Here is a 27229-nt window from a genome sequence, read left to right as displayed (position 1 = left end):
TGGGCGGGCGAACGTGGGGCCTGGCCGGCCGGGCCCGAGGTGCTGGGGGTGTGGGGATAATGGGCCAGTTCCTGGTGCGTCACGAGGGAGTTCCTTAAAGGGGAAGTGAGCGGAGCTACTGGGTGGACGTGGGGTGCGGTGGTCGGCGGGGAAGGCCCCCCGCGTTTGTAAATAATGCCCGCGGTGCCCGCGCGACCATGCAATGGCGAGCGCTCGTCCTGGGGCTGGTGCTCCTCCGGCTTGGCCTCCACGGAGTGCTGTGGCTCGTCTTCGGGCTGGGGCCCAGCCTGGGCTTCTACCAGCGCTTCCCGCTCAGCTTCGGCTTCCAGCGCCTGAGGGGCCCCGACGGCCCCGAGTCTCCCGCCTCGGGGCCCGCGGGCCGGCCCGGGACGCCCGGGGGGCCGTCGGGGCCATCGTGGCTGCAGCCGCAGGTCCCTGGGGCGGCGGCGGGGCGGCGGCGGGCTCCGCGGCGGCCCGGGCCGGACGTCTGCGGCCCAGGCCACTGGGGCTACGTGCTGGGCGGCCGGGGCCGCGGCCGGGACGAGTATGAGAAGCGCTACAGCGGCGCCTTCCCGCCGCAGCTGCGCGCTCAGATGCGCGACCTGGCGCGGGGCATGTTCGTGTTCGGCTACGACAACTACATGGCGCACGCCTTCCCCGAGGACGAGCTCAACCCCATCCACTGCCGCGGCCGAGGACCCGACCGCGGGGACCCGTGAGTAGCCCGCGCCGGCCCGACGCCCAGGACCGTGCGCCGCACGCGCTTCCTTCCGTTCTCCCGGCGGGTGCAGCCTTCATTCCTCCGGGTCCCCCCATTGGTGCCCGGGCGTTTAGGGTCCTGGGGGCAGCGCCCACCCGTCCGGCGCCTCGGCTGACCGACCCCCTTTGAGGTCGGCCTGGTTTGGGGGTTGCGTGGACGGCCCGGTGGCTGTCCTTCTCTTGCTTCTCCTGGAATCTCTGTTACTGGACAGCTGTCAGCGCAGTCTCTTTTACAGATGGGGAAACTGAGGCCCAGAGACCGGAAAGGACAGTGGCAGTACCGAGGGGTGGCTTGGGGGGCCTTAGACTTCCGTCTCCAATCCTCTCTCCAAGTGAAAGTCAAATCAAAATGAAATCCCTTGTAAGCGCAGCTTCGAAACGGCGCTTATCTCCCTCCACCTAGCCAACTCCAACTTTACTGTATAAAAATATAAAAATTCAGGAGTTGATCCTGAGAAGGGACTTTCTAAAGCCATCTAGTGAGTTTGAGGCAGAGCAGGGCTACAGCCTTTCTCCTTTATCACAGGGGTGGCTCCTTAGGCTGAGGATGGTAGGTGGAAGGGAGAGAGAGAGGCTGGGTGGCCCAGATTTGGGGTCCTGGTGCTCAAGATGACATTCCTTGCTCTGTAGGGTCTGTTCCATAAATTCCCCCACCCTGGTGGCAGGGCTGTCAGGGAAGATCTACCAGTCTTCCCTTTCCATCAGCCGTGTTTGCAGAGGCTGAGCTTCAAGGGTTACTGCTGTTGACATCAGAGTCCAAGAGGACAGCACACCCAGCCAAGGACCTCCTAGCTGGAGGGAACCGGTGTGCCTTGACACTGACCCTGTTAGGCTGGATACGACTGCCTTTCTCTCGGCCGCTCCCCTCAGTTGGCAGTGGAGGAGTTGAGCTGCTTGGTCCCTTTGGACATTTGAGGCCTGTGTTTTTTCCTTCACCTGATGAAAAGCAGCGGAGTCCAGTCCTTAGGTCCTAAAAAGGAAGCCCATACACTAAAGGGACTTAAGGAGTTTTAAAAATGGTTGGATTATCTACAGATTCTTGTCTTAAATTGCATTTGGAGAGCATGATTTTTAGTGAAGCCAGGGGGACATCCCAGGTTAACTTAAAAAAGACTTGGCCTTTTTAAAGTTGTAGGAAACTGATGAGTTATATTTTTCATGTTTCACTGTGTCAGCCTTTATACATAGAAATGTATTTTCTATCTCAATTTTTTTTTTTTGAGAAAAATTTTAAGTAAGTTTTTTTAAAAAAAATTACTAGGCCTTTCCAGATTTTAGGAAATTGTGTTGTTTTGCTCTAGTTTTCTTTGCTTGGGGAGGACATCTGCTGATGAGTGGTTTGGTTTGACTGTTCAGTGACAGTCTGGATAAGTTGAGGTCAGGTAGCTTTGAGACAGATATATTGCTTTTGGAAAGATGGAGTTCGAGATATTGAGGGGATGCCATGTGGGAAGGGTTGTGCCCTTTCAGTTGGTCAGCCTTGGTGTCTTTGAGAAGGTGAAAGAGCTCTGGGGTTATGGTAGCCTTGAGTAGACCCTCACGCTGGCCGCTTGTAAAGAGTGGAAAGTAAATTTTTCTTAGTCCTTTTCCTTTCACTTAACTCCTCTCAGACTTCAGTGTTTTCAGGAAAAGAGCAGGCCACATTTACATCCCTGAAATAAATAACTGGTAATAAAAAGTCTTTCAGATATTTATTTTAAGCAAATTCTAATTGAATTTGTATTCTAATGATTACTGTCCAGTGAATTCTAATGACTCACTTAAAAAAGAGAGTAACTTAGCCATTAGAATATTGTGTAAAAAGTACAGAAACAAAGTATGAGTGCTAAATGTGCCTGTCTTCTCTTTTTAGTCACGTTTACTTTAGGCTTATCTTACCTGTCTTGTTTGACTGGAGGGAGGATGAAGAGTATTGACATGAAGTAAATAAAACCGGAACACTTTTTTAAAAATAGCAAACGTTTCTGTCCAGCTACAAATCACTATGTAAACTCAGTTCCTCTCACATCCCCGATTTGGGTTGGAGGATCCAAATTCAAAAGTTTCTTCAAGTAAGACTGGATATTGAAATTTTGCAGTCTCATGAATAATAACGTTAGTTCAGACCTTGGGTGCATGACCCTTCTTTGTTTTCTCCCCAACCATATTGCTGTTCAAACAAAAAAGCAAATCAAACCAAACCGATGCTGGCCCCTAAACCGACTCATGCCTAGGCACCCCTAGTTTAAGATGGCCTCCTCTGCATTCCCCTTTCTTCCTAAAATCTTGGCTTCCTTCAGAGTCAGGCTCAAGTCATTTTCCATGACGCCATTGAACTGTTTGAAGATGACTGTCCTTGATCTACTCAGTTCTCCTTTCGGTTCCTTTCCTTTGAGCTGCTTTTCCACCTTTTAATATCGTGTGAGACTTGAGTACTGTTGTGTGTTCACCTTCCTTTCCCTTTGTCTTGTCTCCCCAGATTGTCAATCCCTGGAACACAGGGACTGTTTCTTATATTACCTCTGTGCCTACCCAGCACCAGGTAGATTTCTGAACAGCTGTTACAGGTTAAGTATATGTGGAATTTTTTTTTCTTTCTTACACATGCGTTTAATTTTGAACATGCTATGTTAGCATTATGTTAGCTGCGTCGCCAGAAATTTTCTGTGAAAGGCCATAGTTTTCTCCATCTTCTCTGTGTGGGGGTAATAAGAACCTTAAAAATGCAGCGTGGGGTGAATGTCACAAACAGGCACACAGGGTAACTTAAGTGGCGAGCCATCGTGGTTCGGCAGCTGGTTATGTGGAAAGATGGGCACTTTTGAACCCAGCCTTGTACCTGAAGTTTGAGTTCTTGGTCAGGCTGGCCATAGATCAAGAAGGTTTGCACAGGACAGACGGATCACCGTCTCGCCTGGATGGTGGGCTGGCCTCAATGGATGCCCGATAATCCGGTGCTGTTAGGCCAACAGGCTTCTGTGGAGTCTTCTGTTTCCTTCCTGCCCTCCCCATTTTTCTTTTTTCTAGTTTGGCACATTTTGAAAGGGTGTGTAACAATCTGGTAGAAAAGAATTTGGAAGTGTTTTCATGAACGCGTGGAGAGAAGGAACCACCAGTTACTACAAACACGTTTTTTCTTGTGCCAACTCTTACAATTGTTCTTTGTCGTGGCTGCTTGGGCGTTCTATTGAGAAGTGTTTTAAAACTGGGTCCGTTGTAGTTATAGCCTGAAAGGAAAAGCACAGTAAACCATGGGAAGGAGTGTAGTGCTCCAGATTAGTCCTCCCTTCCAGGGCCGGGGCAGGTGGAAAGGGTGATACGCCACAGAGGAGGGTGTCCCTCAGGGGAAGGTGGTCACACGGGGTTCACCCAGCATCCAGCCTGGAGGCTAAGTGATGAGGGACCCGTTTTGTGATGAGGTGGGCTGTTGGAGGCAGCTCTTGGTTTCTGAGCAGCAGACCAGTGGAGGTAAATATTTAAGCTCAGTAGAATGTTCTTGAGTGGGCAGCATCGAGGATCTCCCTGTCTCCTTTGGCCTTCCCCTCCAGCTTTTGACACTTCCTATATCCTTTCTGGCTGGCACTGCCCTTGAAGGGCTGAGCTTAACCCACAGCTCTCGTCTTCAGAGGACCTTCTGCAATCATATTCATGTATTCAGAAAGAATCGACAGCTAGAAGCAGCAGGTGCGGTTCTTCAGCAGGTGTGGTGTGCTGGCCTCGCGGCTTGGGAGAGACATGTGAGAGCCCTGGTTCCTAGATCGTCCCTTCTAGATAGTTTGTTTCAAAAAAAAAGGAGGTACAATTTTGCCCTACATTCTTTGTCCTAGATTAAGTGACATAATCAGCCTAAAACAAAGGCTCAGGTAAAATCGGATGTGAGGTGTGTTTCACGTGGGGCCCACTTCGCCCCAGCTGAGGCACATAGGAGGCCTCTCAGAGAGCAGGGCGAGCAACAGGAACACGGAGATGCTGCCCGCAGGGAAGTGAGACAGGACCCATCAGAGAGAGCCACGGAGCAGGTAACGTGGTCTGGGCTTTGATGGAAGACGTCATAATGACGGTGAATCAGTTGCTGAAGATAAAACTAGGGTGTTTTCACTGTGGTTTTTCATAAACATAATCTTGAAACAGTCATCCTCTTTCTCTCCCGACTTACATCTTTTTCGTTTCTCTCCTTACTTTCAAATCTTTGCAAGCTTCTGCAGTTGCTTTCTGGGTTTGTGGGAATGGGACAGGAATAGCTGAACTCCCTAGAATTTGTCAAGCTGACTTTATGACTTGCACTATTTCTCCGTCCCCACCTTTCCCAGATGTATTAGTATTATCTTTTTCGTTTTTAGTGCTATAAAGAGCTGTCAGTTACCCTCATTGCAGCCCTGAAGTTGGTGTCTTAAGATTGTTTCAGAGTGGGCGACTGGTGTTGATCATGGGGCAGGAGGTGTGTGGTAGAATCATTAATGCAGCTGCAGTTACGAGAAGCCCTGGCTTGGTTCATGGTAAAACAACAGCTCCTCACAACTGATGGAGCTGGTGGGGATTCTTTGGGTGGTATGTTAGGGAAAAAATGATACAAAGCAGTTAATTTATTCCCCCACCCCAAGGACAGATGAGTGACACTGAGCCTGTAACTGAGGTATTTATTTGCTGCTTTGTGTGTGTAATCTGCGCCAGTGTCTGATTTCTGTATTAAAGTTTTATTTGCAGGTCATGTGACAGGCCCTCTCCTTTTTCATTCCTAATGATTTCGAAATCAGTGCTTTTTGAAGCTGGACAGAAAGGTCATTTGTGCTGTTTAAAACTGTATCTTGGAGAGGGCAATGACTCGTTTCCCATTTCCTTACTTCCTGTTTTGTGTTCTTTCCACTATAGTATAAGCGTGTGTGTCTCTGCTATTCTGTGACACTATAGAGACTGTCCCTTGTGAGGCAGAAGAACCATTGCCATACTGATCCACCCACAGTAGTCCCTGAATAAATAAGTTTCCAGCCATTTTAGTTTCTGATGAGTGTTTAGTTTTGTTGTCTCTTTTATCTTTTAAAAGTACCTTTGTTTAGGGCTTCCCTGGTGGCAAAGTGGTTGAGAGCCTGCCTGCCGATGCAGGGGACACGGGTTCGTGCTCCGGTCCGGGAAAATCCCACATGCTGTGGAGCGGCTGGGCCCGTGAGCCATGGCTGCTGAGCCTGCGCGTCCGGAGCCTGTGCTCCACAACGGGAGAGGCCACAACAGTGAGAGGCCTGTGTACCGCAAAAAAAAAAAAAAAAAGTACCTTTGTTTAATTTTAATTTTCTTTCTTTTTCAGTTCAAATCTGAACATCAACGATGTCCTAGGGAATTATTCACTGACTCTTGTTGATGCGTTGGATACACTTGCAGTAAGTGTTCAGCTTTATTATTATTTTTAAAAATTAAGATATTTTGGAGTTAATTACCCTTACTTTCCCCCAGGGATGAGAATTCCAGGAAACGTGATTCTCAACATGTATTCATAGCTCTGATAGCTATTGTTTATTTTAATGAGCTTAATGCTGAGAGCAAGAAGAACATTGAAGGTTAGATGAGGGGAAATGTGATTCCCCTAAAAAAGCAGAGGAGAAAGTGTGATCGTTGGGCTTCCCTGGTGGTACACTGGTTAAGAATCCACCTGCCAATGCAGGAGTCACGGTTTTGAGCCCTAGTCCGGGAAGATCCCACATGCCGTGGAGCAACTAAGCCCATGCGCCACAAGTACTGAGCCTGCTGCGCTCTAGAGCCCGTAAGCCACAACTACTGAGCCCGTGTGCCACAACTACTGAGCCCGTGTGCCACAACTACTGAAGCCCTTGCTCCTAGAGCCCGTGCTCCACAACAAGAGAGGCCGCTGCAATGAGAAGCCCGTACACCGCAACTAGAGAAAGCCCACGCGCAGCAACAGAGACCCAGTGCAGCCAAAAATTAATTAATTAATAAATAAATAAATTTTTAAAAAATGTTTTTAAAAAAAAAAGAAAATGTGATTGTTTTGGGGGAAACCTATTTTTCTGCAGGGTCCCCACTATTTTATTCCTTAAAGGAACCAGTATACAGTTACTGTAGTTAAGATTTCAGAAGTAAAAGACAGGATCTCAGGATTTCAAGATCTCCAGGGCACCAGATCCCCTGAAATGTGCCCCAGCTACTGGCTCCCCAAAATCAAGTCTGAGCCCTGGTTCCAGCCCCTGCGCAGAGACCCTCTGTGTAAACAGTCTTGTTTTATTTGCTGTCCGTGTTTTGTGGACACTACCCCCTCCAGACTTGGGCTGCCAGCTCAGGAGCAGCCTTTACATGCTCAGCCCTTGGTTTCCCTCAAGGCAGCTGGAGGCCTCTAGACAGATGAGCCAAAGCATGTGGAAGGCCGTCAGGCACCATGCGTGGTTCTTACTGCCAGGCTGCCGTGTGCGCTTGGTGTGCCTCACGACCCTTTGCTGTAGAACACAGCAAGGGACTATATCCCAGCGTAGCGCTGAAAAATTTCCTTAGTAAACACGATTCTACTGCCTCTTTGCTCTCCTCCGTTGTCCGGCACACCTTTACCGTAAGAAAATTTGTACTGTAGTTGATTCCAAATCCTGCATTTTAACTTTCCTTAAACAGAGTTTGAAGCTGTCAGGAGTTAGAGTTGGGTAACGCTAGCTAAGTTTGCATTACAGCTGTCCCAGATCTTGCTAGTAGTAGAATTACCGGAACTTGGGAAGAGCTAGAGCGGTCCTTCTCAATTCCCCTAGGCTCATGGTCTAAGAGAGAGCCCGGGGTTTCATTCTGCCAGGCTGTAGTTGCACAGCAGTTTAGTTTCCCAATCTCTCCTTCTGAAGTGATTGCTACTCCCTGTCAGTCATCCACCATCACTGGTCAAAATGTGCCCGGACGGGTGTGTTCACCCTGATTAGAGTTAACTTGTTGAGGGGACCAGCGGCTGACTCAGGCTACAAGTGTTGCTTAAAAAAAAGTCCCAAGACTCATATATAGCTTATGAAAGCACACCTTTTCCCCCTGACCCTTTCTCTTTTTGCCCCATTGTGTCTTTTTATCCGTCTGCCATGCTCTTGAAGTACAGAGACCTCGTCCCTGTTACAGCCACTGCACTCTGTCCACACCGCGTGGTGTCTGATACGTGATAGGAGGGCAAATACGTGTTAAGAAAATGAATTTCTAGTAACCTGGCACTTCCCAACACAGATTCCAAGGGTGTTCTCCCTCAAAGAAGAATTCTGTTCCCAAATGAACTTGAGAAATTCTACCAGTCTGTCCCACTACTGGAGAGCCACCATGCACACCAGCAGCTTAAAGGCTCTGAGAAGTTCTGAGAAGTAAAGAAACCCAGTCCAGCTTTTCTTGAGCCTGAGTGAGCGATTTCAGAGCCTCGTTACTCTGTTCCGTAGCTGTCTAAAATGGCAAATTACAATATATCATTGAAAGCTGTTGGCTTCCTTTGCCGTCCTCCACGTGATCTGAGATCATATCAGTGCCTGCAGCTGCTATAACAGAGTTTGCTGCTGGTGAACATCTGTAGGGAAACAGACCCATCTCTGTGGTTTTCGTTGTAAAACATCCGGTCTTTAAGGTACACTTCAGGCTTATTTTTCAAGTGTTGCTTCTGTTGACGTTTCCCTTTTCTTTTGCTGACATTTTAAACAAACTTTAACAGGTGTGCTTTGGAAACCCTTGGACGATAGCACTCCCTTGACTGTTCTGTGCAGCTTGCAGCGTGATCGCATAATCTTTTAAAAAGAAAGAACCGAAAGCCAGAAAAGAAACGTCTGCACTTGCTCTGCATGTAACAGCAAAATAGCAATGAGGGGGAGAAAAAGAAAAAAAGATGCACTAGATCAATAAACACTAGGAAATAGGACATACTTGAAATAAGTAGTGTCTGAATGAAATTGTTTTTTTCTTGTTTTTTTTTTTTTGGCTGTCTTTATGGTGTTGTTATAGTGCCAGGATTGTCATAAAATTTTGAACGGCATGAAAGCATTTCTATTCAGGTTATTTTTATCAAGTTTTATGTCCAATTTGCACTTCATATAAGAGAGAGAAGCTTGGAATGACACCATATCCACACACCCAAAATAGGAATCCTAGTTCTAGAACATTTCTTACAAAGGACGTAGAGCTGGTTATTTGTGTGTTTTGTTTGTTTTGAATGTCCTTGGTCTTATGCTGTGCTCCAAAAGATAATACCACTGTTTCCCAAAGTGTTCAGACATCTGGGTAACAAGCAAGGAGTCAGTTTTCCAGATGTTTCGGTCTCCTGGGAGCTAAGCACCCAAGCCGTCACATGATCTGAGGAGCAGAGGGAAAGCCATGTTTTTCGTTTCTTCAGTTTTGGGATTTATTGTTACTCATTTCAGGAATTTCTGGAAGTGTGATGCCTTGCATGCTAAACAAGATCAGACAGAAGGTGAGGGAGAATGGGGCAGGACGAGGAGGGCTGCTGATGATTTTCTGAGGAGTTACTGACACAGTTTTGCCGTTTGGAGAGAGGATGCTTGAGTTTGGTGGAAACGGGCTTGCCGTCTGTCCCAGAATGTGTTCTAAGAGATAACTGTGCTCTTCTGCCTTTTGTGTTTCTACTCCCACGAGTGGCAAAACCACACGTACAGACATTCAGATGAAGTGGCCCAGCTCCTGCGATCACGCAGCCTCAGTGTCATTTCAGGCCGTTGTAATGGTTTGTGTTCCTCTTTTTAAAGATAATGGGAAATTCATCCGAGTTCCAGAAAGCAGTCAAGTTAGTGATCAACACAGTGTCATTTGACAAAGATTCCACCGTCCAAGTCTTTGAGGCCACGATAAGGTAAAATAGTACATCAAACGGATTGAAGGCTGCTTTTGGGTGTGTAAGGAGAAAACTCCTGGAGGGTCCGCCAGCCCCGGGGTCCAGGTAGGGAGTCCGTGCAGACCTTGTGGGCACTGTGTCCCTTTTTCATCTGCTTTGCATTGATCAAAACTGAAACAACTGCCATTTCATTAATTATATTTGGGGCCAAATAGAAAGAAACATTGTAATGCAGGTTTAAGATAGATGTCCCTTTAAAGGAGTTTCTCATTATTTCACTTTATGTCTGGTCTCATTTCCTCCACTGTGTCCTAGGAAAACCCCTATATATTTCTGAAGGAATCATAGTTTCTCCTGTCACCCACCGCCTGCAGAAAACCACTGCTGACCATTTGGGTCTCCCTCCCTCTCCCTCCCTCTAATGGACAGGGCTCATGTTTTATATCTTGTCTTTTTAGTTTGATAGATTGCGACTGCCTTCCTATTGCATTTAAACTTTGAAAGTTGTATCACTGCATAACATTCCAGACGTAGCGTTTATTTAAAATTAAAGTTATGAAAACATTTGTTCTGAAAAATGTCACAATCTGTTTCACCTCATTGGAGGGGGACCTGAACTCGTGGCTGCTGGAGGGTGAGATCTAAGCTGGGGGCGCCTGCCTCTCAGTCGGGTCATTCTCTCCTTCTCCTTCTCCTTCTCTTCCCCACCTTGCCTGTTTAGCAGAAGTTGGAGAATTTGACGTTGCTTGGCAGCCAGAACTACAAAAGTTACTTAGTGTTTGTGGTCTTGTTCTTTTCTGTTTTTTATTTTGCTAAGTTTTTTCCCCATGTGAGAGAAGCCAAGAGTAGTTTATTAATACTAAAAGGTGTTATTTATTCTGGGAATGATTAGGACACTCCCTTCTGATGAGATGATGAAAATGACTAAACATTGTTACTACTTCAAGTGGGATTATTCTCAGTAGCCTCAGAAGAATGGTTCGCTTTCTCCCTTTCCATAATGCTGTTAGCTAACAATTGATCATTTACTGTCACGGCTGGAGAGAACTTCAGGGGGTCATTAAGTGCAGTCCCCCTGATTTCAGGCAGTGCTAAGTCCATAGGCGATTCAAGCCTGCTTCTGTCATTCTGAGCTGCATTGTGCACATTTACAACCAACGTGATTTTATTCTTCTTTTGTTCTTCCTGTCATTAGGGTCCTGGGAAGCCTTCTTTCTGCCCACAGAATAATAACTGACTCCAAGCAGCCCTTTGGTGACATGACGATTAAGGATTATGATAATGAGTTGTTGCATATGGCTCGCGACCTGGCGGTGCGGCTCCTCCCTGCCTTTGAAAACACCAGGACAGGGATCCCCTACCCTCGGGTAGGTAGACGGCGTCAACAACTCACCACCTTCCCGAATTAAAACTCTTTGTTGATGAATTTATTTGCGGGAAGGAGTGGGGCTGATGCGGAAGAGGAAAGCCATGTCCTTGAGAGAATTTGGCCCTAAATATGATAGAAATGGTTTTTAATTCATTCAGCATTTACTGGACACCTGTTGTGTGCTGGGCATACAGTGACTTTTTTTTTTTTTTTTTTTTTTCGGTACGTGGCCTCTGTTGTGGCCTCTCCCGTTGCGGAGCACAGGCTCCGGACGCGCAGGCTCAGCGGCCATGGCTCACGGGCCCAGCCGCTCCGCGGCACGTGGGATCCTCCCGGACCGGGGCACGAAGCCGTGTCCCCTGCATCGGCAGGCGGACTCTCGACCACTGCGCCACCAGGGCAGCCCACAGTGACATATTTGACTTAATCCTTTCCCTTAAGGAAGTTATGTTCCTGTGCTCTGTATTCTTAACCCTTTTTGCAGGTGGGATTCATATCCTCTGCTGCAAAACAGTGGGGGCAGTTTGTCTTCATTTCTGACTTGGGTCCATTTCCCCACATGTACGCTGTAGGAGCTCAGCAAATGTTCTTTTGGACACTTCATGTGGATCTTTCAAATAAAGCCTTTACAGACCAGTAAGTTAGCTGCTGATTTAAATGCAAGGTCTGGAATGAGATTCTGTCTTTGTGGCATCTGACTTACTGAGTCCAGAACCCCTCTGAGAATTGAGTCAGCCTTTGGGTCAGCAACCAGTGGAGAATTGCCAGACCACTGAGCCTCGGTGGTCAAACAGGCTTTCACTTGCTCGCTGGGTTCATTTCTCTCCCAGTCCAAGATTTGTTAATGTTTGCTGAGCAGGAGTGAGTTCATAGCAGCTCACTTAAAATTTCTACGTGGCTCCACAGCTTGCCTTTGTCCCCAGTGCCAACGCCTGGTGCTGCGTCACCATGAACAGAACCTGCTGGGAAGAGGCAGCTTAGTGAACAGCGCTACAGTGATCCCCCCAGGACTTGCTCTTATTAATAACACAGGGCTCTGGTGTTCGTGCTGTCTTGTTTGTGTCTTAAACTTACTCCCATTTTCCTTTTGGATGTAAAGTGGGAGGCAGCGGGCTGACTCCCCCTGTAGTGAGCTTGGTTCATTAGTGGAGTGTGGTCGCTGTAACCTGGTCTTCTAGCCCTGTGGGTTCCTTGACTTCTGCCACAAATCCATTGTCTCTTCCTGTCCCCAGGTGAATCTAAAGACAGGCGTTCCTCCTGACAGCAATAATGAGACGTGCACGGCCGGCGCTGGTTCCCTGCTGGTGGAATTTGGGATTCTGAGTCGACTGCTGGGGGATTCCACGTTTGAGTGGGTGGCCAGGCGAGCCGTGAAAGCCCTTTGGAACCTGCGGAGCAACGATACGGGATTGTTAGGTGTGGGGCACCTGTGAGGCCCTTGGCACTGTGCACATCGCCCCCTTTCCTTTCCTCTTCTCTGGGGCCCTCCCTCCTTTCCACTCCTTCTTCCTTGTACCACTGAACCTGAAAATGGACAGCTCAGAGAGAAGGGCCCTCCCTCAGTGTCTGCCACATCTGATTTCTCCCTGTGACTTTTCACTTAGAGGGTGGGTGGAAGGTTTGATGGGACAGAATAATGCTCTTCCTCTTTGAGGGCTCCCTTCTGATCTGAATCCCTTGGCATATTCCACTTGAAAATGATTGTTAAATGCTATAAAAAGAACTGCCTCGGTGGCAGGTTACATTGCTTCAGTATAAGGTCCCAAAGAGAGGAATTTAGAGTTAACTGGTAGAGTGACTTCCTCCTTTTAAAAAATCACGGCATGTGGTAGTAGGTTAAAAGCCCAGGTTAAACCTGTATTAGATTTTTTTTTTTTCCCTTGAGAATTTTGATCAAGATGTTATTAAAAAATTATTACGGAAAATTTCAAACATAGTGAAGTAGGAAAAAGTATAATGAATAATGAACCCCTATGTACTCATTATTTATCTTCAATGATTATCAGTATTTTACTAGCTCGAGACGTTATTTTAAAATAGGTCGTTTGCCTCTTATAACTGTTTGTCTTATTTTGAGAAATATTTTCTTTTTGTCATCGGGAAGGAACTGGATTGGCGGTCCTGGAGCCTGGAGTGTCATAGCAAAAGCACTGCTTTTTAGAAGTGATCTTCGATTACTGTTCCTTCTTCAATTTATTTACAGATTTTTTGTATTTAACAATAACAGTAGAAACAAAACAGTTGCCCCGTCACCCCATTACCAGTGTCACCCCAAACTGTCAACTTTAAAATTTTCCATAGGCCCTTGCAGCCTGTCATGTGCAACTTTTTTTTTTTTTTTTGCGGTACGCGGGCCTCTCACTGTTGTGGCCTCTTCCGTTGCGGAGCACAGGCTGCGGACACGCAGGCTCAGCAGCCATGGCTCACGAGCCCAGCCGCTCTGCGGCATGCGGGATCTTCCCGGACCGGGGCACGAACCTGCGTCCCCTGCATCGGCAGGCGGACTCTCAACCACCACGCCACCAGGGAAGCCCCATGTGCAACTTTTGTATACTTTCAAATTATAATATAGATATTTTTATTCTGCCTTTCATTTGGCAAATCATGCAGGTGGTTTTAAGTTGTTATCTTGTTTTCACAGTTATTGTCTTTAAAATCTATATGACAGTCCATTATCTCTTCTGATGTTGGACATTCGGATTATTTCTGTTTTTTTTTTTCTTTCCATTTTACAGATAATGTAAATTATATAATCCATCATTCTCTGATGAACAACACCCTTTAGGCTTTTGAAATGCGTTGTCAATCTGGAAAAGCAACACGACAAGCCTAGTTTTCTTGTGCATTAAACGTTTTCCCCATTTTTGTGTCAGTGTTGAAACACTGTATGTTCAGGAAGCTCCGGCCGCGCATGCTGCTGGTAGGACCGATAAAGACGAGAGGGCCACGCGCTCATCCCTCCTCTTCCTGTGAGGGACGGAAGTGCTGAGGAGCAGTGGGGCTGAAGTAGGAGGCCCCCCTGCCCCCCACCCGGGGGCCCTGACGAGCTTGCTTGTTTTCACAGGCAATGTTGTGAACATTCAGACGGGCCATTGGGTCGGAAAGCAGAGTGGCTTGGGTGCCGGACTGGACTCCTTCTATGAATACCTCTTGAAATCTTACATTCTCTTTGGAGAAAAAGAAGACCTAGAAATGTTTAATGCTGTATATAAGAGTATTCAGAACTACTTAAGAAGAGGGTATGTCTCCTCACCATCTCTCTTACTGTCCCGTCAAGCAAATAGAATGTATTGTGAAATGTTCGTATTTTTCTCAACATAGATTCACAGGGTCTTTTGGTCTCTGCCCTCATTTTACTGCCTCCTAGTTGTTTGTTAGTCATTTGAGGGGGTGGTGAAGAGGTGTGTTAGCTATTAAGTGCTGCGTAACAAATTACCCTGAAACCTAGTGGCTTAAAACAGCGAACATTATCTCACCCATTTTCTGAGGGTCAGGAAGCCAGGAGCAGCTGGGCTGATCCAGGGGCTCTCACGAGGTCATCCACAAGCTATTGGTGAGGGCTGCAGCCTTGTCACGGCTCACTCAGGCCTGGAGGGTCCCCTCCTAGGCTTCAGTTCTTCACGTGCTGTGGCTGGAAGTGTCAGTTCCTTGCCATATGGGCCTCTTTGTAGGCAGCTCATGGCAGCTGGCTTCCTCAGAGTGAGTGATCTGAGAGATGGAAAGAGAGCCACCAGAATGGACGCCATATGCTTTCATGCCCTAACCTCAGAATGACAGCCAGCACTTCTGCCGGACACTGTCGGTCACACAGACCAGGGCTGATGTAGTCTGTGAGGGTACTGCACAAGGGTGTGACAGCCAGGAGGCAGGGGTCACTGGGGCCGCCTGGAGACTGGCTGCCACAAGGGTGACGCATCCCGAGGTTTCGCTGGTTTTAATTGCACGTAGAGCTGTAATGCGGCACCGCTGTGTTGGTTCTTTCACTTTCTAAAGAAGTTGGGATTGATCTTTATACTTGATGAGAGAAAGGACAGTTACCACCCTCTTTTCCCTCTGTGTTTGTTTAAAACGGCTTTGTTTGCCGCTTGTCAGTTGTGCGTTCAGGATGGCAGAAGAGAAGTGCCATTCGAAGCTGCAGCGGCCTCGACCCTGGTGCCGCCTCTGTCTTCCCTGGGTCTTCCCTTGTGCACATGTGTGTGTTAAGTGGCCAGTGCAAGTGATAGCTACTAGTTGCCTGCCCATTTCTACCCTAGCTGTCGTAGGATCATTCAAGTGATGTGTTTTAGTAAGAGGCTGTTTGGCCAGAGTTCAATCCTTTTCGATTTTTAAAGCCCCTGAATTTACTAAATTAGTAGTAATCACTGAGCTTCTTGCTCTGAGGTGTTTCTCCAGGCCCATGGTGTAGAATTTTATTAGAGAAGAGACTCTTTTTTATTTTGTGCAGAAATAACCAGACTTCCCCACTCAGGTCAAAACTGACGCATGCTATATACCAAATTACGTGCAAGTATTTCTCAAACCTGATTGTCAAAGTGCTTTCTGCAAAATGCAGTGAAATCCCAATGTGTTACCATGGCTGAGTTTAGAACTTTTATCCTTTAGTAAGTGTCATCTTATGCTGGAGTCTTGTATTGAGAGGTAGAGGCAGCCTGTCTCCAAAGGTTTAAAGAATGAGTGAGGAGAAAAGGTTAATGTTGATTCCATCTAAGTGACACTGCCAGGGGCTGCTGGGGGGACAGAGCCTGAGCTGTTTCTCTTTCTTCCCCTTCGGCCGCTCTGCGTGGCTCCTCAGTCGGGAAGCCTGTAACGAGGGGGAAGGGGACCCGCCCCTCTACGTCAACGTGAACATGTTCAACGGGCAGCTGATGAACACGTGGATTGACTCTCTGCAGGCGTTCTTCCCAGGACTGCAGGTATTTTGCAATCCTGTTTGCTAAGGAATAGCAGTCATTGGAAAAGGGCTTTTTTTTCCCCCCTCTGTTTTCTTTTTATGGTACCAGAACATTCTCTGGCTCCTTCGGATTTGGAAGGTGAATAGCACAGTACATCCCCACTATTCTCTTTGGACATTACTCCACGCTAAATCAGTGCAAAGCCATGCCAGAAAAGTAACGGCGTGTGACTTTTGGGTGATTCATGTCTCAGCTGTCCGTTCTCCATTCACGAGTACAGCTAGCCTCTTGTCCTGTGCAGTTCTCAGGGCTTTGGCATTGATGGCCAGATGGGGGGTGCGGGGTCTGTCTGGGAAGCTCCTTTTGGGTTGGTTTTGTCTCCAGCCACGTTTGTAGGTCAGGTGACCAGTGGGGGGAGGGGGAAGCCCAGGGCCTGTGTCACATCTTGTCGCTCTGAGAACAGTGTCTTAGCCTGGTGACCTGCGCCTTCCCTGTAGGTTCTGATAGGAGACGTGGAAGACGCCATCTGCCTGCACGCCTTCTACTACGCCATATGGAAGCGCTACGGGGCCCTCCCCGAGAGGTACAACTGGCAGCTGCAGGCCCCCGACGTGCTCTTCTACCCACTGAGACCTGAGCTGGTGGAGTCTACGTATCTCCTCTACCAGGTACGAGAGCTTGTTGAACAGTAGTTTGCGTTGAAATGCTGGGAAGACCTGTAGCAGTTGGTTCGTAGGGAACACTTGCTGACAGGTGGGGAATAGTGTTATTTCACAGCGACCGTTAGAGTGACCACCGGCCCAGAGCCTCGTTAGCGCTCAGTGTCTGTCCTGGTCGCACGGGACAGGGAAGACGTCTGCGGTCATGTACGCGTTTGCCCTACATTCTGCAAAGCTGAGTCGTATCTTTACTGCAGGGCTTGTTTCTCACGTCCTTCAATCAAGAGGAAGATTTGGTACTCTCTGTTTTCCAAATTTATTTGACCAAACAACTCTTGTTGGGGGATGCATTTCTGTCCTCATGTACTGTGGAACCCTGGTCTGTGTAAAGTATTCAGACAGAAAAATTATTTTTCTTAGTTGGAAAGGGAATCATCTGGGATTGTCTGAGTGCCTACTTTTGTTTAATCGTTCAAAAACACATACATTGTTCCTCTTTTGTGGAATTACTTGAATGCCAGAGGAAATGTCACTCTAACTGTGAAGAATCTTCTCCCCGACGGTTTAAGGCCGATATTTGTACCTCTGGGCGTGCCATACATAGATACACATGGAGAGTTGTCAGCCATTCGCACATTCAGCAGCACATTCAGCTGCTCACTTTCCAAGAAGCCGGCCGTCCGTGCGTTCGGCAGACGCGCGTAGTGGGCAGGCCTCGCGAGGAGATCTCATGAGCTCTGGTCGTAGGATTAGTAGTTGAGATTTATTCCATAGTTTTTTTTAGCACCGAGTCCTTGCCATTTGTTCTGAAACAGGGAGAAATCCTATGCAACTGGTAACTGACTTCAGGTGTAGAGAGACCTTGTGAGTTGTATGTAAGCTCTCAGGGGTGGGGAGGTAGCCTCTGATTTTGCCTCCCGGACCCCAGATCCCAGGGTAGAGCCCGGGCCACTCAACGCTGCGAGGGTGACACACTCGGGTGCTGGCTGCGTTCTCCTCTTAAGCTTAGGTCTGTTGCCTTTGGGTTGATGCCTCTTGGTTTTGTCACTGCTTTTTTCTTCTTGCAGCTTCTTCCTCATGTTGACTACTTTCTTAGAATCCAGAGAAATCTGTGGCTTTCTGGCCCTGCCTTCGGAAGCTGCTCCGTGTGCCCTGACCCTGTGCTCGTTTGCTTTTGCTGCTGCACGGTTGGCACTGGGCACGAATTATAGGTGATGCCCAACTTTCAAACTAGTTTTGGGATAAAAGTCTCATCTTGCCAGAGAATTTTTTTTTTCCCCTAACGAAACCATCTATGAGCATGTGACAGAAGAGGAAGCAACAACCCAGGGACTGAGTTCCTAGGGTGATTAGAGAGCACAGCATGTGGAGGCCTCCTTAGATACTTTGAGAGTCTTCTTGTCCCTTAGCCCTTCTCACGGTGCTGTGGATGGAACGGGGGCAATGTCCTGTTTCCCTGTGTTTGCAGCTTAAGTGTCTAGCCAGTTCTGAGGCAACACAGAAACTGGATTTGTTCTCAGATATGGGGCTGTCAGTGAGGCGTTGTTTCATTTCTGATCATGATGGGGATCACGAGAGCCAAAGCCAGGGAGTTGATGTGCTCTGGGGCAGATCTTCTCGCCCCCCCCCATCCCCGTTCAAGTTAAGCAGATTGGAGGTGCGCTTTGATGTGAACCGGCAGAACACCTTAATCCTGTAACATTCGCGACCCTTCAGGATAAAGTGAACTGGCCCGTGCCTACCTTTGGACAGTGATTCATCTCCTCGGGACCGTCCTGCAATCACCGCGATGCGTGTTGACGGCGTGTCTTCCAGGCCCCCGCTGGATCACATTCTCTCGTGTTCTCTCTAGGCAACCAAGAATCCCTTCTACCTCCATGTAGGAATGGACATTCTGCAGAGTCTGGAAAAGTACACAAAAGTCAAGTTAGTTTTCTAAGTTCCTTCCTTTTTCTGTTGGCCACTTTTGATTTCATTTGAGTTGTGCTGAGGTAATATTATTCTGTTTTGCATTTTACTTTTTAGAACAGGTCGTTAATGTTAATTTTGTAGGGAAATTGCTTACTTTTTGTGTAGTAGAACCTGCCCATTATAGTGGGAATTAAAATTTATTTTTCACCTTTATTCCTGTAGGGTTCCAGCAGACTGTATGAACTCTTTTTAAGTAACTTATTTCCCCTGTTATACAAATAATATATATACTAAAAAGTTCATGGAAGATAGAAAATATTGAGGTAGAATATTATCACTGTAATCTCTACCTGCAGAGATAGCTACCATCAGCATTGAAGTATATAGTTTTATACTCTTTTATATATTGAAGTATATAGTTTTATACTCTTATATATTGAAGTATATAGTTTTATACTCTTTTATATATTGAAGTATATAGTTTTATACTCTTATGTATTGAAGTATATAGTTTTATACTCTTTTATATTGAAGTGTATAGTTTTATACTCTTTTATATATTGAAGTATATAGTTTTATACTCTTTTATATATTGAAGTATATAGTTTTCTACTCTTATATATTGAAGTATATAGTTTTCTACTCTTTTATATATTGAAGTATATAGTTTTATACTCTTTTATATATTTATATGTAAATCTATAATGTGTGTATATATGTATAAAAACTCTATTTCAGTTTTTTGAGATGTGCTTTTTTTACCTAGCTATAATATCATGAGTATTTTCTTTCAAAATATTGTCTTAGACTATCAAATGATTAGTCAGTCTATACAAGTATTGGGACACGAAATTTAAATCAGTCCTTTTGAATTTGCTGCGAGTCATTTTCTTGGTGTCCTGTTATGCTTTTGGCAAATACTCTCCTCCACCCCCACCCCACTTCCGGTACCATTAACCTGATGATTCGGCAGCCAGACCACTTTTTAATGAAGCTTGCAGACAATCTAGGCTGAAAAAGGACAGCCCTTAAGCCTACCCTAATTTGTTTCTCACGTGGTGTTTGATGCCTTGGTTCTGCCTCTTCAATTAATAAGCAGGTGGGAAGGAGCAGAGGTGGGCCTCACTGGGTGATTGTTTTGTAGGTGTGGCTATGCTACGTTGCATCATGTCATCGACAAATCCAAAGAGGACCGGATGGAGAGCTTCTTCCTCAGCGAGACCTGTAAATACTTGTATCTGGTATGTGTGTTGTAAGATTAACCCAGGAAGTGCTCCATTCTGCTGACAGCAAGCGTTCCTCCGCCTACCATCTGACATACGCCACCAGGCGCTGTTCCAGGCTGGGCGTTTCGCTGGCCCAGGGGCACAGTACTGTCGGAGCAAAGGCACGTTGCTGTCTGCTCCGTGGTTCCTGACCTCGTAGAGGAGGCACTGCCGAGTACACACATAGACACTCTTTGGGTTACACGTTGTGTGAAGTGCAGGTAACGATTCCTGGGGGACCTTCGTTAGTGTGGTGGTCACGAGGCTTCCCTGAGGAAGACCGCAGAGTCTCAGCTCTTACTTCCCCCCTGACCTGGGCGCTCTCAGTGAGACCCACAGTCCGGCCGGGTCTCTGTCCATACACACATCTGCACGTGTTTAGGGAGAGACTGAATTTTTGGACCTGGAAGGAACCTTCGGGATCATCTAATCAGCGTTCATTCTTCCTCTCAGGGGAAGTGCCAGAGGTCAGGTGACTTGCCGGGGTTCTCGGGGTGACGACATGGCGGAGCCGCGGCTTGAGCCCTGGGCCCGATTCCTTGTCCAGTGCTCTTTCCGCACGGCTGCTTGGCCACGGGCGTGCACGGCATCTGTGTAGTGCACCTGGCCGCTCTCCTCCCCTCTGTCACTGGCTCGTAGGGCTACACGCAAAAGAATACTTTCTCAGGGCTCAGAGGGTCGGGATTTCCTGGTGGGGAAACAGCGTGGAGAGTTTAGGCCGAGATCCAGAGATACCCATCAGTAGTGATAGGTTCGTTTTATCCAGTTCAGTGGTCCCCAGGCCCCGGGGGCGGCTGGATTGGAGTCACACTGTTAAGATTACAGCCATGTTGAATGGGAATCTTCAGAAGCGGGCTCAGGAGCCTGTGATGTTGACAGGTGCCTCTCATGGTCCTGTGCAAAGCCGGGTTTCAGAAGCCCCGGTCTACTCCTCTCAGGTGACACTGCTGCTGGTGTCACTTCTCGTGGCAGGCAGAGGAGGTGTGCCCGCCCGCTGGCCATGTGGTCCTGCCACCAGGTCCTGTGGGCACCGAGGTCTCCCACACTGCACAGTGCGGCCAGTCCGGTCGGCTGCCGAGAGCCTGGCGGGCATCCCGTCCGGCAGCCGTGGGGTCCGGGGTATTCACGGGGCAAGTTCTGGAGCGAATGAATGGAGGAGACCCCCAAGGTGTTCCTGGAGAAAGAACTCAGGGTTGGGGGTGGGTGGCGGAGGGGGAGGACCCAGGCCGACCCTGTTCTCCTCCTGGGAGCCATGTGAACACGGAGCAGCTGTGCCGAGTGTTCTTCCTCGTTTGTAAAATACCCGAGGTGCCTGTGAGGTTCCCTCCGTCTCTTAAGAGTTCTGCGTTCTTCCTCATGCATCGTTTACCGCACGCCTGTGTTAGGGGTTCTTTCTAGATGCCCCCGCTGCGCCCTCCTCCACCCCCCACGCCCGCTGCTGAAGGAAGGACTGCCTGGGGTGCCCTGTGCCCTCAGAGCCCACACAGGAGTGCGCCACGCGGTGGCACGTGTGTCAGGCTCTGGGGACCTGGTGAAGGATATAAACCACAGACCTCCTTCTCTCCAGGCTTTTCCAGTTTCAGGCCTAGGTGTGTGTAAGCTGGGGGTAGTTCCAGGATTCCAGCGCTGGAACTCTCCGGAGAGCGTGGGGGCATCATCTAGGGCTTTTACAGATTAGTGGCGCTTTGGTCTTAGCCCCGGGCTTTCTAATCTCTAGGTGTGGGCGGGATCGGGGAAGTCCAGGCGTCTGAGTTTCAACACAACTGGGGATTCCGCCCCGCAGCCTCAGTTGGCCTGAGAGCCAAGCAGGTTCTTGTCCCTAAGTAGTCTGAACTCAGCTGCCCTATGAATTGGTTCCAAACCTGCTACAATTGTGTCTGTTTTCTTTTCTTTTTTCTGCTAGCTCTTTGATGAGGAGAATCCAGTACACAAATCTGGAACCAGATACATGTTTACAACTGAGGGACACATTGTATCTGTGGACGCACATCTCCGGGAGTCACCCTGGAAGGAGTTCTTTTCTGAAGAGGGAGGGCGGGACCCAGTGGGAAAGTCGGGGCACAGGCCGAGACCTCATGAGCTAAAAGTCATCAACTCCAGCTCCAATGTAAGTTGTTTTCTCCAGGGGTGGTTTGCAATTAGAGGAAGAGAAAACACTGCTCATCACATTATCATCCAGAGTGTCTGACAGAATATTCATGGCACACTCGGGTTGGGTAATTTGAGAAGAGTTTCAGAAAGAGGCCATTTCTGTAGCTATAGATAAGACCCTGAAATTTATATTAGGCCGTGGAGTGTAGATTAAGCGAACAAAGCGTGATTGAGAGGAAAGGGGAAAACAGAAGGAGAGAGAATAATCATAGCCAGCATGTATTTATAGAGCTTACCACATGCTGAGCACTGTGCTAGATGCTTAAGTATGTTAACTTCTCATAGCAGCCCTGTGAGGGGTAGGTATCGTAATATCCCTGCTTCACAGACAGAAAAAGGGAGGTACAGAGAGGGTCAGGTCACACGGTGGAGCCGCGTGGTGGAGCCCGGATTTGTACTGAAGGAGACCCTTGTCTGATAGACCGGATTCCATTGTGCCGGGCACTGGGGATGTGGGCCGGTCAGAGGGGTCCTGGTGCTGGACGGGCCCAGGGCTCAGTGTAGAGATGGGTTCCTCCCGGGTGCTTGTCAGTAGGAGGCTGTGTGAAGTGCTGTTGAAACACCGAAGAGGGAGGAATTATTCTGCCAGGAAAACGAGGAGGCCTTCACTCGGGAGGTTGCCTCTCAGTAGCTCCTGGAATGATGGGGGGGGGGCTTCCCAGGAGGGATGCTCTGGCAGAAGGCCCAGCACCTACCAAAAGCCCAAGTGGGGGCCGTTGGGACCAGCTGAAGAACCTGTCAGTCTCGATCTTGCAAAGTTGAGGAGCAGGGCGTGTGAGTTCAGGTACAGAGCAGCGAGCAGATGTTTCTTTGAGGAAGAGCATGAATATATGTGGAAACTTTCCAGGCAGCACGTTTGGTTCTCAAACTTAAATCCCCTTTCAGAGAGAGAAAAGCAAAAAAGCCTTTAATTAAAAAAAATAAGTAAATAAGTAACACTCTTAAGCATTTAGGTTTTAGCTGTGGATGAGAAGAGCAACAGACTCAGAAAAACAACAGTATTTTCAAGTAGCTAAAACAGTTTTTGCGATTCTGGGTGGATTGAGGACCCAAGGGGTGCAGGTTTTAGTCCCGGCCCCTCTTCACTTGGGTGCATGTGTTTTAGCCTCCCTGGGTTTCCATTTCTTCACCTGTGAAGTGAGGAAATTAAATTACATCAGTGGTCCTCAACTGGAGGTGACTTTGCTCCTCAAGGGACATTGAGCAATGTCTGGAGACAATCTTGGTTGTCACAACTGGGGCTTAGGGGCAGGGGGCATATAGCGGGAGAGCCCAGGGATGCTGTTGACCATCCCGCAGTGCACGGCACAGGCCCCAAGTGTTGACAGTGCCAGGATGAGAAACCCCGGGGGAGGTCATCCAGTCACATCTGAGGAATTAACACATGGCGTCTTAACTCAAAATTCGAATTGTCCCTCATTCACTTTCTTTCTAGTGCAATCGTGTTCCTGACGAGAGGCGATATTCCCTGCCCTTAAAGAGCGTCTACATGCGACAGATTGACCAGATGGTTGGCTTGATTTGATCTGCTCTCCCCTGTGTGGCCTCATCTGAAACTGGACCTAAAACAGCTGAACCCAGGCCAGGCTGAGACCCAGTCCGAATTGGAGGAGGCTAGGCGTCTGGCTGTCCACGATGGTGTAGGAATCTCTGTCCAGCTCCCCAGCCGCACCTGGTAGATTCTTGGATACTTTAGCGTTTCTCTTCTGTTCAATAAAATGCCCTGTTTGTCTTAAGGATATACTTTGAAGTGAGAAGGTACGTAGGAGTTGGCTTCTTACGACGTGCTGATGTTACTGTACACCGTGGATGGGCCTCTTTGGCTGGATCTCCAGACCTTCCTACCGTGGAATTGTCGAGTCTTCTCTGCCGGCGCTTGTCGCCCGCTGCCTGGCCGCCTCTCTGCCAGAGGAAAGTGAATGAATTTCTGTGCAGCAGGGCCTGCGGTTCCCCTGACATCCCTGTTTACTGCATTTTGTCATCCTCTCTCTCTGATTGGATAATTGGGCTGTCTCCCAGGTCTCCACCCACGATTGTCGGTCACATGGGGGAAAATCATCCAGTTATGCATTTGCGCCCCATGCAGTTCGTCACGGTGTTGACAGATTATTTGCTCACGAATTTATCCGAATTCTAACAGGCAGTCTCTTAAGTTGTCGCCTCACAGTTTAAGAGCTTAACAGGTAGGTCTTTTGGATGGTGTTCTACATTTATTATGAACTCACCTGAGGATCTCCCATAGTTTCAGAACCAGGTGCCTTTCAAGGGAGAGAAAAATACCTATGATCGTCTGAGCTTTCATCTGTCTTATATTTACTAACCAAGGATTATCAGTTCCGACCACGTTCGGGTTGGAATTGTTTCATTTTTGTTTCCTGTGTCTAGTGCCAATCAGCTAGGTCAGGGAGAAAGAAATGATCAGATGACTTTCTGGCACCCTTGAGCCATTTCTCTGTGCAATGCCGGCTTTTGATGGGTGCCTTATACTCTTCTGGTTTGGGCCACTGGATGTCACAGCTGCTGCTATGATTTTAACCGCCTTGTTTTGTATTGCTACATGGTGTGACCACAGCGAAAGGGGCATGGGATGGATATCAGGCAGGTTCTGGAAACTTCTTGGTCAGTCCTTGCCTTTCAACCTGATATTTTAAGCAAGCATACATAAAGAGGAAGTTGTGCTAAAACGCCTCTTTTCTTTGTTGGTATTATTTCTTTAGTGAGCACGGAACTGTGTCTCTTTGAACTTGTGCCGAGGGCTCAGAGAAAGCAGAGGTGGGTTTGAACCCTGAGCTTTGGCTTCCCTGTAACGTCAGAGGCTGAAATGAACCTCAATAGAAAGGGTAGGAAGTCTCTTAAAAACCTCCAGTTTCACCTGTCGTGTGGCTCACCCGTCACCGCTAGGGTACTTCAAATGATTTTATTTTAGTCTTTTTAAAGCTAGAAAGGAATGCTGTGTAAGCCATTGCATTTTCAGTCAAAAGGGAGGAATTTTATTCTTGAAAATTTAAGTGTTGCTGGTTTTAAAATAGATATCTAATTCAGTTCTTTGAGGTTTTTAGAAGAGGGATTTTCAGTAATAAACGTCACCTCTGTCTTTTAAACATTTACTCTGCAAATGTTTTAAAGGAAAAAAAATCAAATGCTTCTGTTTTACATTTTTTCTTCATTTCAGAAGCATTCTGTTTATCAACATTGTCTCATCTACTGAACAGAAAAGTTTCTTTGAGAATACTCTATATATTTAAAATATTTTCATTGCCTCAGTAAACCCAAAATAGCCCCTTTTAAAGACACACACCTGCATGAGCATCTCTGCACCTGTTCTCCAGGTAAACCAAGGTGGGACTATAAATGGGCTGTTTGGGAGAATGGGGCACCTCAGGGAAGAAAGTGGGCCCTTTGTGATCACACTGTTAGGTTATCGCACCCCAATGTTCCCCCTCCTCTGGGCTCAGGTATCCCATCTCCCTCCCGCTCTGGAACAGGGACCTGGGCCTGACTGCCACAGAGGCACCTCACGGCTACAGGCTGGCATGAGACATGTTTTGTATTAAGTCTCAGACCTTCTTGGCTTCCAGGCACTGGACTTGTACCAGTCGTGAGTCCGAGGGTGAGCGACCCATTCTCAACCTGGTTGCTGAGCTTCCAGACTGCCCAGTCTAACGTTGGATGCCATGTCGTCAGTGACTAGATGCCAGAGTGCCCGCCTCATGGCTAGTTACAGAGAAGGTCCTTTGAGCCACGTTCAAAACTTGCTTTCTCTTTAAAGGTCTGAGTGTCAACAACTGTGATATGTCCTTCGGGGTCTTTGCTGTTTCTTCTGTTCTGTGTCGTGGGAGATCAGGAAGGCGAGGGCTAAGGAGGGGAGTGTCAGAGAAATTCCCTTGTGATTTGCCCTAGGAGCACCCTGATTGCAAACATTCCATGCTTTGGAACAGCTGACAGCTTGCACCATCCTTGCAATCCTGTGTGTAGCTAACGTCTAGACTCTGCTTTGGTTCACACGATGAAAGTGGTTTTGCCAAACCTTTGTGGGAAGCTACCTTATAGCTACCTTTGTGGGTGGAGTCTAAATCTCCCACCACAGAGGTCTACATTGTTCCAGGGCAGGCTTCGCTGGCTGAGACGCTGTGACTGAGGAACTCCATTTCCTGGAGGAGGAGGTGACGAAGGAAGTGTTCGCTAGCTCTCCAATTGTCCTGGCCTTTGTGGAAATCCAGCTTCCACGTTCAGATCTTCCCTTCAGAACTTGGAAATCTTCCGTCAGAGCTTGCTCTGTGCGACTGAATCCCCGGGTCCTGAGGCTGTCCTGGATCGTGGGGCGTGCGCACATCAGTCCAGTAGTCTTCTGTGTGTTTATGCACCAGGATGGTGTCTGTGCAGATGGAAATTAGCTCCCTGGCTGGATACGTGCAATCTGAGGGTCTCAGCCTGATTCCTCTCGCCTCCCTGCTGTGTCCTCCACCAAAGAAAAACATCCCTCTCAGCTATTTTCTTAGCTCAGTTACTGAATGAATTCAAACTGTAATCCTTCACTTTGGGTCTTGTAGACAAAATATCAGAAATTCTTTTTTTCTAGAGGTCTGTCTTTCTTTTTGCCGACCGCAAATTTAATGCTGGTGACCAGGTCGGGCCGGATGATTGCCCCAGCCCTAGAGTGGCTGAGCAGGGACTTTAGTAGACAAAATATCAGAAATTCTTTTTTTCTAGAGGTCTGTCTTTCTTTTTGCTGACGGCAAATTTTTTTTTTTTTTTTTTTTTTTGACCGCAAATTTAATGCTGGTGACCAGGTCGGGCCGGATGATTGCCCCAGCCCTAGAGTGGCTGAGCAGGGACTTTCGAAAAAAAAGTCTTGATCTTTCTTTCCTTTTCCATTCCCAGACATCCAGCTCCTTCTCTAGTGCCTGTTCCTGCAGGGCAGGGACTCTTGTGAAAGTGAGAAGGTGAGTCGGCTGGGCTGTGTGTCCCCAGGTTTTGCAGGGCTCGGGGTTAGTTCCCCCTTGAATTTACATGTGAATCTGGCGAGAATGTTAAGTACCTGTGGACCTTCTTGATTTGTTACCCCCCTTCCCTCTTACTGAGAGGCAGAGAAATACTATTTTTAAAGGTGTTTTGTTTTAGTTTTAAATAGCAAAACACAGGCTGCATTTCTATTTATTATGCACAAGAAAGGTAAATATGTTTTTACACACACAAAAAAATCTAGAGTTGGAAACTCTGGGAAAAACCTATTGGAATATACAAATGCTTCTCTCTGTAACGTGCAATATGCTTTGCAACTATAGATGATATTTTATGTTTAATCTGTAAATAAGAAATGTATTTAAATTAAAAGGGAGCTTTTTGTAAAAGGACCAAATGTTCTTTATAAATGTACTAAGAAATATCTTGCTCTTTGAAATTTATTAGGATTTTTATGAGTAATTTTTATTAAAAGATTCTTTTTTTTCTGA

General features: G+C 47.5%; 1 protein-coding gene across 2 annotated transcripts; it reads left to right on the top strand.

The window, feature by feature from the left end:
- Nucleotides 1-27229, top strand: EDEM1 (ER degradation enhancing alpha-mannosidase like protein 1). 2 transcript variants are annotated; one of them, XR_004352149.1, is made up of 13 exons: nucleotides 1-715; nucleotides 6038-6110; nucleotides 9444-9547; nucleotides 10725-10896; nucleotides 12131-12314; nucleotides 13963-14137; nucleotides 15691-15811; nucleotides 16288-16458; nucleotides 18302-18375; nucleotides 19505-19601; nucleotides 21529-21732; nucleotides 23212-26403; nucleotides 26567-27229. XR_004352149.1 is itself a non-coding variant. In XM_032648273.1 (12 exons), exons 1-12 carry the CDS (start codon nucleotides 198-200, stop codon nucleotides 23299-23301), a joined length of 1983 nt encoding a protein of 660 aa, XP_032504164.1. In that variant the 5' UTR covers nucleotides 1-197; the 3' UTR covers nucleotides 23302-27229. The 2 variants fall into 2 exon arrangements, 1 of the variants encoding a protein (XP_032504164.1); XM_032648273.1 differs by having other exon boundaries at nucleotides 23212-27229.

Source organism: Phocoena sinus, chromosome 11, assembly GCF_008692025.1.
Source record: "Phocoena sinus isolate mPhoSin1 chromosome 11, mPhoSin1.pri, whole genome shotgun sequence".
Taxonomy (NCBI): Eukaryota; Metazoa; Chordata; class Mammalia; order Artiodactyla; family Phocoenidae; genus Phocoena; species Phocoena sinus.
Note: the sequence above shows the minus strand (reverse complement) of the source record. Positions and strands in the feature narration are given on the sequence as shown.

What these genes read in the sequence shown, in the direction of transcription:
- EDEM1 (XM_032648273.1), top strand. Translation starts at nt 198, where the DNA reads ATGCAATGGCGAGCGCTCGTCCTGGGGCTGGTGCTCCTCCGGCTTGGC. An exon ending in CAGAACTACTTAAGAAGAGG is followed by an intron (nt 14,138 to 15,690) that starts GTATGTCTCCTC and finishes GTGGCTCCTCAG; the next exon opens with TCGGGAAGCCTGTAACGAGG. An exon ending in CCTGTAAATACTTGTATCTG is followed by an intron (nt 19,602 to 21,528) that starts GTATGTGTGTTG and finishes TTTTTCTGCTAG; the next exon opens with CTCTTTGATGAGGAGAATCC.